This window comes from Lactuca saligna, chromosome 7 (assembly GCF_052625555.1).
Source record: "Lactuca saligna cultivar CGN05327 chromosome 7, ASM5262555v1, whole genome shotgun sequence".
NCBI classification, from domain to species: Eukaryota; Viridiplantae; Streptophyta; class Magnoliopsida; order Asterales; family Asteraceae; genus Lactuca; species Lactuca saligna.
Genome location: NC_136423.1, coordinates 149,334,209 through 149,344,502, shown reverse-complemented (window position 1 = coordinate 149,344,502; position 10,294 = coordinate 149,334,209). Strand labels below are relative to the sequence as shown.

General features: G+C 37.2%; 1 protein-coding gene across 1 annotated transcript; it reads left to right on the top strand.

Annotated features, from left to right (window-relative positions):
• Positions 1–1,710: 1,710 nt before the first annotated feature.
• On the top strand, positions 1,711–3,327 carry LOC145007331 (uncharacterized). The gene has a single exon (XM_078966289.1). The coding sequence runs from the start codon at positions 1,711–1,713 to the stop codon at positions 3,325–3,327; it is 1,617 nt and encodes a 538-aa protein (XP_078822415.1).
• The last annotated feature ends 6,967 nt before the right edge of the window (positions 3,328–10,294 follow it).

Genomic DNA, 10,294 nt, shown 5'->3' with positions numbered 1-10,294 from the left:
TTGCTATAACCAATTTGGGATAAAAGGATAAGCTTTGTATTAGATCCTAATGATAAAACACAAATGTTCATTGTGTTGAATTGCCTTAGTTAACCAATTATTCACAACCTTTAAGCATCTCATCAACTTGCTTAATTTCAAAGTTTTTAGTTATTCAAGTATTTTAGTTTTCAAGTAATCAAACCCCCCCTTATTTTAATTGTAGTTAGTTAGTTTAATTTCACTAGTTCTATTGAATTGCATTGGTGATTGAATACAACCATTTCCCTGAGATGCCAATACCCCACCCCATCAACCAAGACAACAACCACATAGCCATGAATCACACTGCACCTCATAATCCCAACCAAAACCCCATCAACCAAGATGCCAATACCCCACCCCATCAACCAAGACAACAACCACAAGAACCTCTCATTGATATGCCACCTTGGAATCAAGCCCCTCCTCAAAACCAACCCAATTATCAACCACCACCACAACTACAAAACCAACACTTCCACCAAAACAACCAACCTCAAAACAATGCTTTTCAAGTTCAACAAGTACATTACCCAAATCAACCCAATTACCAACCCCCTCCAATGTACCAAAACCCAATGTACCCACAACAACAACCTCCTTACAACCAATACCCTAACTACCAACCTTATCCACCACCAATCTACAATCCCCAACAATACCCATATCCACCCTACCAACAACCACCCAATTACTTGCAACAATATCCTAATAACCCCAATCCACCCAATCCTCCTCAAGAGTTGACACTTAGACAAATGATGGAAACAGATGTTACTCATACACCTCTTGCTATTGTTTATCCCGCAAACCGCCGAGGGATTGAATTGAAGTCAAGTTTCATCCATCAACTTACCAAGTTCCATGGGTTGGATAGAGAAGATCCTCAAAAGCATTTGAAGTCCTTTCATATGATATGTGTTAGCATGTTGCCGACAATGTGACATTGGATGATTTCAAGTTAACTGCATTCCCGCTCACCTTGGAAGACAAAGCTAGAGAGTGGTTATTCAGCTTACCACCGGGATCTATTCACACATGGGAAGAGTTACTCAAGGCCTTCAATAGCAAATTCTATCCCACCACCCGGATATCAAGCCAACGAAGTGACATTTTGGGGATTCATCAAGGGGAAAATGAAACATTTCATGATTTTTTGGAGCGCTTCAATAATTTGTGTACAAGTTGTCCTCAACACAATATACCCGAACAACTACTTCTTCAACAATTTTATGAGGGCATGAATGAAAAAGATCGGAGATTGATGCTTCAAGTGGTGGTGACATCTTTAACAAAACCCCTCACGAGATCCGATTACTTTTTGGTACCATTTCTCAAAATCAAAGGAATTTTGGGACTCGAAATGACATGAAGAGAAATTCTACACAAGTGGTTGGTGAAGTTAGCAACACTCAACATTTGGAATCAAAGCTCTTGGATTTGACTAATGTGTTAAGTCAAATGGTGGTGGGAAGTGGTCAACAATTGATGGTATGTGGTATTTGTGCAATAACGGGTCATTATACGGATAAGTGTCCCACACTTGGAAGTAAACCGGAAGATGTGAATGGAATGGGCAGATATCAAAGTCAACCAAAACCCATGGGATTTCAAAATAACTTCAACCCAAATTGGAGGAATACCCAAAACAACCCTTATCCACCAAAGTAAAATCCACCAAATCTTTTGATGAGACACCAACATCCACACTACCAATCCCAAAAACCTCCATATCCACAAAATTCTTATAACCCTCCAAATTACCAACACCCTCCACAACAAGGTCAATCAAGTGGTAACCATCAAATGAGCCTTCAAGAACTTGTTACTTCTCTTGCTCGAAGTCAAACCCAATTTCAACAAGAAACCAAGAATACTTTCTCCAACATTCAAGCACAAATTGGAGACTTGGCAACCGCTCTCAACAAGATAGAACAAAGGGGTAAACTTCCATCACAAACCGAGAAGAACCCCAATGTGAGTGCCATCACCTTGCAAAGTGGGAAAACACTTGGAGAAAGTCAACCTAAAACAATTTCAAGAGAAGAAGAAGATGAAGTGATCATCATGGAACCTCCAAAAGTTGTGGTTCCTCCAAAAGAACCGGTTGTACCAAATGTTTATCAACCCGACCCTTCCAACAAATCCATCAAACCATTGGTCATACCACCACCTTTTCCATCCCGTTTGGCTTCCTCAAAGAAACAAGAAGAAGAGAAAGCGTTTCTTGAGACTTTTCGCAAGGTTCAACTCAACATTTCACTATTGGATGCCATTAAGCAAATTCCAAGTTATGCAAAATTCCTCAAGGATTTATGTACCAAGAAGAGAAAATTCAAGGCAAATGAAAAGATTCAAGTCAATGCAAATCTGTCTGCGATTATCCAAAAGAAGTTACCTCTCAAATGCAAGGATCCGGTAATATTTGCTATCCATTGTACCATTGGTGATTTGCATGTCGAAAGTGCTATGTTAGATCTTGGAGCCTCAATCAATGTGATGCCATATTCAGTTTTTCAATCTCTCAATGTTGGACCTTTGGAAGAAACTGGAGTAATCATTCAATTAGCAGACAAGTCAAGTGTGTCTCCAAGAGGAGTGTTGGAGGATGTGTTAGTACAGGTTAATCAACTTGTTTTTCCGGTGGATTTTTATGTCATTGATCTTGAAGAGAAGACTCCTTCCAAATCATCTATGATTCTCCTTGGAAGACCCTTCATGAATACCGCTCACACGATTATTGATGTCCACAATGGGAAGATCACCATGGAGTTTGATGGAGAAACCATTCACTTCAACATCTTTGAAGGAATGAGGTACCCTTGTAACATTTCTCCATTGTATCAGGTTGATGTGATTGAGCCAATAAACAGGATAAGCCCTAATGTATGCATAGACAAGATAATCATGGAAGATGATTGTAATCCTAAGAGGGAACCTCAAAGAAGATTGGATCCTCCAATGATGGAAGTGGTCAAGAAGACGATAATTAAAAGGTTCAAAAGGTGCAAAGAGAAGAAAAAGGCATTTCATGACAAGCATATAACCCAAAAACACTTTATTCCGGGTCAAAAAGTTCTTCTTTATCATTCACGCTTAAAGTTATTCTCGGGAAAATTGCGATCTCGATGGCATGGACCTTTTATTGTTATAAAAGTGTTTGATCCTAGTTTGGTTGAAATCAAGAGTTTGGAAACAAACCAAATCTTCAAAGTGAATGAGCACCATTTGAAACTATTTTATGAAGGCTTTGACACGGGAGAATTCAACAACGTAACAATGGAAACACTGATTTACGAAGGCTGACGGAAGCGGGGCTATGTCTTGGCAAAGACGTTAAATAAATGCATTGTGAATAAATAATATCCGCTTGAAGTTTTGGGTGTTTCTAAACTTGAAGTTGGCCTAAAAATAAGCATATAGAAGTCTTCCAATGATTTTGGTGAAGTTTGAAAAATTCCAAAAATTTGACTTTCGCGCGGGTGCCCGCGCAGACATTGCGCGACCGACCCCAGCCGCACGAGTCCCGAGTTCCAAATTACACAAACATGGGGTGCTCTCTGATTGCTGCGCGCGGGTGCCCGCGCAGCCGTTGCGCGACCGGCCCCCAGCCGCGGAGATTCCGAGTTCCAAATTTCCCCAACATGGGATGTATTATGACATGTGCGCGCGGCAACCCCCCACCTGCGTAAAGTTTGCGAGGGTACCCGCGCAAATATGTCATTTCATAAGAAAATTTCGAGCCATTTGATATGCGTCCTTTGCGCCACCAAGCTTTCATCCATGTGTATTTAGGCGGCCAAGAACTCCATCCAAGCATCATTATGCGATCCATGTGTTGCTTCCATACCATCCTCGCGGGCCTCCTCCACCTTGATCCCGGTATGATCCTTCCTTACTCTCATCCTAAGCATTGAGGACAATGCTTAATTTTAAGCTTGGGATGAGGTAATCTAATCTTTTATTTTTATTGCAATTAGGTTTTATATAGTTGCATTTAGAGCTAGTCATTTAGGGCATTCATAAAAATTGCATAAAAAACTCAAAAATATTGCCTATTTTCTTTCTTTCTTTTCTAATTTTCATACTTTTTAGATGCATTCTAGTTTAAGTTCATGCATTTTTGTTCTCTCTTGTCTTCTCATCCCTACAGGTACCATAGCGCCGAGTCATAAGTATTGAATCATAGATTTGTCCTGTGTCTTGATATGGAATTCCTTGTATTTGATGAATGGGGCACGTTTTTGAGCCTCACAGACCACTTTGAGACCGCTTGTGTGGGGGTCAGATGCAGATAGCTTGATTGGGTCTAGGTGTGGAGGGATGTGGTTGGTCATGCCAATGTGTGCGAGCAAAGACTAGCCCGATAAGGTATTCTGAAGACATTGAAGATATTGAAGACCCGCATCTTGGTTTTGGAGGGAGTACCCCTTAGTACTCCCGAGTCTCGTCCGAGCCTTGTTTAGTTAGATTCTCACCACCTTTTTAGAATAGGTTATCATTTTTCTAGGGGTCTAGAGTAGATAGTTAGATAGATTTTGTTTATCACACCTTGCATTGAGGTGCTTGATGAACTTTGAAGTGGGTCCCCCAATTCACATATTTTGGGACCAAGTCTTTTCGGTAACACCCATTTTTTGAGTCATTCCCCACCCTTTTTAGTTGATCTTGGCATATTGTCAATGATAATTAGGTGTTCATATTAGCCTCCATCTATCACTCAATTTTCACTATCGGAGTCCTATGTTACTTGTTGAAATTCCTTAGACCTTCCAAGAAGCAACACAAAGAATGAAGAAATTTGAAAAAAGTGAAGAAAATAAGAGCCTATTAAAGATGATTCAAGAAAAGCAACAAAAACAAAGAAGAAAAAAAATGAAGAAAAAGAGCAACACAAAAAGAAGAACAAGATTCCAAGTTCAAGACTTATGTTATATATCTAGTTTGCAAAAAAAAAAAAAAAAAAAAAAAAAAAAAAAAAAAAAAAAAAAACTGGATGTCAAGCAGCAAATGTGATTGAAGACCCAATAACAGAAGTTCAAGATTGAAGATTTAGGTTGTTATGTTTAGATTTAGGTTAAGTATAATTTGTATTATTTTATTTTTGATTTTTGGTGAGAAAAGGCCCTGACGATGAGACAGTAGACTGTAAAGGACAATACAAGGGAGAAGCCTCTGAAACCGGATGTTTGCCCGGAGGCCGTGCTGCAAAACCCTATTTCGTTATTATACACTTTGGCCTGACAAATGTAGGAATCATAGTGTGTGAAGAGGCGCCTTTCCTTCGTGCACTATGGTCTACATTGGTGATTTAAAGTGCCCCTACTGGGCGCATCTCTGTTTCCTTTGTCTTGCACACCACGACCGCATCCAGCCGTGATCTATTTGCCCATCAAGCGGTTGAGAATGTGGTTTATGGCTCTAAAGCGGGGAACATTTTGAAGATGCATAGGGTCCATGAAGGACTAATTCTGACCATGTTGACTGATGTTGACCAAGTTTTATGGTATCTTTCTTTTTCCTTTTTAGATAGTTCATCCCGAGCTCATTTTTAGTCTTGTTCTAACTTGAGGACAAGTTAGGTTTAAGCTTGGGGTGATTTGATAGCTTATTTTATTTCCTTATTTTTATTAGTTTATTTTATATTTTTAGATCTTTTTATCATTAATGCATTGTATTTTATTTATTTTTCTTTAGTATGGATCGTACCGGGTGCTTGTTATGTTGCATGAGATATTTTGTAGGTTTTTCGGTGCTTGCTGCGGTTGCGGGTTGATTGGAGACGGGCTTAGTGGGCTCCCGAGGCATTATTGGGCATGGCGGAATCAAAGAGGAAGAATTGGGCTTTGAAAGTTATTGGCTTGGATTATTTGGGCTTATGAAGATGGATCATAAATTTCTAATTTTGGGCTTGGAGCGTCCATTTGGTGGCTAAATGATGATGCTAAATGATGATTGGTGCATTTCAAATTACATGGACAAGGAGGGGGGACCAAAGGAATCTTTGGTAGTGGAAGGGTGGAGTGGCTTGGTGGACCAATAACATTACAACAACATTTGTGCGGGTGAAATTTTCGTCGCGCGGGTACCCGCGCAACTGCCCAGTTTGGGCATTTTGGTCATTTGGCTTGCCATAACCCTTGGGGATCAGATCTACAAGCTCATTCACGATTTTCCACCATTGGAGACCTGCAAGAGGCGATTTTGGGAGCTAGAAACCATTTCCTTTCATCTTTCCAAATCTTAGGTAGTTTCTTTATGCAATTAGATTATTGTTCTTGTTACTTTGTTGCCATGAGTGGCTAATACTCTTATTTGGTTGACTTTGGCTGAAAACCAATGAATGTTTGTGGGTTTTGAAGGATTTATGTTGATTATCAATTTATTCCATGTTTATGATTCTAGTTTGCAATTCTTATGCTTATTTGATGCTTTGATCATGAGCTTAGTATTTGATTGAGCAATGGTTGATTTATTTCATTGATTTTGCATTGGATCATTGAATTTATCTAGAACAAAGGCTTTATGATGGTAGAAATCATCTCTAGCTTATGAATCATATCTCCTTCATGGATGTGTAAGCATTTGACATCCTCTAGGAATTGGGGATTCCTTCATTCTTAAGGCTAATTGATTTCTTTGGATTAATTGCTTCAATTGACCCTTGATCTTAATTAAGAAGGTGTGTTGTGGGCTTCCCCAACCTCCATACTACCAATGAGGAATCTTGGCATACAATGCTTCATGATTGCTATAACCAATTTGGGATAAAAGGATAAGCTTTATATTAGATCCTAATGATAAACACACAAATGTTTATTGTGTTGAATTGCCTTAGTTAACCAATTACTCACAACCTTTGAGCATCTTAATTGCAAGGTTTTTAGTTATTCAAGTATTTTAGTTTTCAAGTAATCACCCCCCCCTTTTATTTTAATTGTAGTTAGTTAGTTTAATTTCACTAGTTCTATTGAATTGCATTGGTGATTGAATACAACCATTTCCCCGAGGATCGATACCCCTTTTTACCATTATATTACGTTTATTTAGCAATCAAAGGGTGTAATTTGTTTGGTGGGCTTGACATACCAACCAAGTTTTGTCCGCATGATATCTAGAACAGAGGACTGTACGATCCCTTATCTAAAGAACAGGTTACTAATAAGATCAGAGTTCGACAGTGGGTTTCGAGAGCTACGATTTCTAATCAGATCCTAAATTCGTACTTGCATTTATAGCTATTTGACTTATCTAAGTGGGAGACTGTTGGATTAGTGTCTAAGTCCATAACTATATTTGGTATGTACTTGACCCGGTTGTGCATGGTCCTTTTAGGTTGCCTTCACCAAAGCAATTGGATAGGATGATTTATGGAGAGAGAGGATATTATGATTTATTAATATATTATAAGAATAATATATTAAAAGAGAAATCATGTTGTTTAATTAATATTTTTCAAGAATTAATTTTGTGGCTAAAAGAGCTTAAGTAAATAAAAGTGGCTGGAATTGCAATTATAAGATAACTGATTTTGGGCTGTGAATCCCTATCGATAAAGGAGTGGATAAAATGAGGGTGGAAGCCCACCTTGAAATCATCCAATCCTTATTTCAGAAGGTTCCTTATACTGATTAAGGCCTAAGCTATCCAATTAGGATTCTGGCTGAAACCGTAGCAGCTCGAGTATATAAGGATCCCTAGGGCTTCAGTTTTCGGCTACCAGAAAAAACCATAGAGTTCCTATAGCATAAATTAAGCCTTGATTCCCTCTCTTCTCAGTCATCTTCTTGCCTTGGTTCTTGTAAGCAATTAGAGGTATTACATTTGTGATACTAAGCTCTTGAAGTTGAAGATTGTTGAAGATTCTAGCTACTATCAAAAGGTAATCATATAAACTCATATTAGTTGTGGATTTCGATTTTTATAGTATGATAGATTAGGGGTTACAAGCTTTGTATAAATTTCATGTACAATAGAGAAAGCTAGATCCAAAGCTTACGGGTTTTACATGTGCACGTAGGATGTTCTTTCGCTGAAAGCCCATCAGTTTGGTCTTGATCACACGAGCTCATTGGATATTGAAGGCGGGACATCCAATCCTAACTTTGAGGGGGAGAATGTTAGGGTGCTAAGTCATGCTTGGATGTATTTGTGCTTTACCCACTTGCATTGTGTAATGAGTTTTGTTTCCTATAAAGAGGAAGTAAGTGACACTCATTTATGTAATGAACATTTTGGAGAGCATTATCTTTAGAGAGAGAATTTAGCAAACATATTTGTACTCTTCCTAAATCAAACTAACGAGAGCTTAAAAAGATTTATTTACTCCATATGTTCCTGATTTGTTTGATGATTCACTAGATCTAGCTTATTATGTATTTGTCATCATAATCAGCACCACTACATCAACGCCCCCCCCCCTTTCCACCATCAAGAAACTCTTTTATGCCGCTTCCCTCACCTCTATTAGGACCCATACACATGTTCAATTTTTCTTATTATCTTTCACTGTTTCTCCAAGAAAGTCCTAGCCCTAAAAGAAATCGGTAAGTTTTGCTAATTTGGTGTATGGTTTATATAACATGCTTTGTGAAGAACAAGATTACCAAATTTGTGCAATAATTGAAGGTTTGTCAACACACAACTAATCCGCCAGATGTTTAAGTTCATCCCGGTTCATTTTGTTATGATAAATCTTTCTATGTGAGTATTCGACTACGGAAAAACAATATATATGTCAGTTTTGGATAAAGATACTCATCTGAGTTTTTTCATAAGATTGTTAAAATAATGTTTTGGATTTTTGTTTGAATCTTGAATTTGATTTAATTTAGGTTAATATTTAGGTTTTCGTTGAACATGATATTTTTTATGGTTATTTTATTTATTTATACAAAAACTAATATATAATTTTACTTTTATAGGTGAAGAAGATGATAGAGATGAACTGAAATGACCTGTTATGGACATATATCGACTCAAAAGCAGAGTTTGGGTCAATACTTAATTTTATGTTTTTAGGTGAAGAAGATGACGAAGATTAATTGAAATGGCTTGATATGGAAAGATGTTGACTCAAATGCAGAGTCTGGATCGATGTTAGAACTTGTGAGTGTAGAGTGTATATGCCAGTGAGACTGTGTGATGCAAAATTCGTTTTCAAAAGTTAAAGCTTTCAATAAGCTATGTACTTGATGAATCCATCAACAAGTTACATGTCATTATCTTTTGTTCCATTTTTCTGCAAGGCAAAGTGTAATTTGAACTACAATTGGTCTTGCTGATCTCTTTTTCCTGCAAAACACATGATTGTAGCAGTAGATGATTTGATTAGTTACTTAACTAGATGGTATAATCCATGAGGTTGATCTAGGGGCTGTCAATTTTCTTAAATCATAACCTTTTTCTATCTGAAGATATGGTACTTTCAATGTGAAAATTTCCCCTTTCTGGTATATGTTCTGAATATGTAACTTCATATGATCAAATTCTGAAAGGTTAAATAGTTTTTTTGTTTCATGCACATAACGTGTTTGATGTATAGTCTCAGCGAGTCATTTGTTTGGTTTTTGTTGCTCCCAACGTGGATAATAATGTCTCTCACGGATAAGATTGAAGATAAATGAAAGTTAGATGTTAAAAAACATATAGAAAAATTTACATGTGTTCGATATATTTTATAGAAGATGTGAGTGAATGTTTTGAAAACATGCAGATACATGGTGAATTAATGAAAAGTAAAGCTTTTAGGTTTTGACTTTTTTGGTTAGATAGCAATGTACTTATAATCTGCTGTAGTGCATACCTTTTACTAGTAAAATGCCATTTTTTACCTTCAAGTGCATATTGTGCGTGAATAAGCAAGGGACTTTCAAGCTTCCTCATGTGCTTTTTTTCTTCAATAGTTTTTGTAGATTGATATAAGAATGCATGTTAAACTACTTTTAGTGAACCTTTAAAACGAATTTTTTCCCAGTAAAATAATGTCGTTTTCCAACAAACTCTCATGAGAGCATAAGATAAAAAGATAAAGCTAAGCAAAGAAAGATTTGGATTTTTGGTTTTGGTATATGGAGGTCATGCTCTTATAGGATTGTCTTAAATAAAATTGGAAATATAATATTAAAATTTTAACAAGAAATGAAGTAAAAGCATGAATGATAAATAATTTTTTTATTCTTTACATTTGATCTTCACATACGATAAAAAAGATGAGAATGAAAATACTTGGTGACATAGGTACAAAAGAAAGCTATCAAATTCGTATATGGTT

What these genes read in the sequence shown, in the direction of transcription:
- LOC145007331 (XM_078966289.1), top strand. Translation starts at nt 1,711, where the DNA reads ATGAGACACCAACATCCACACTACCAATCCCAAAAACCTCCATATCCA.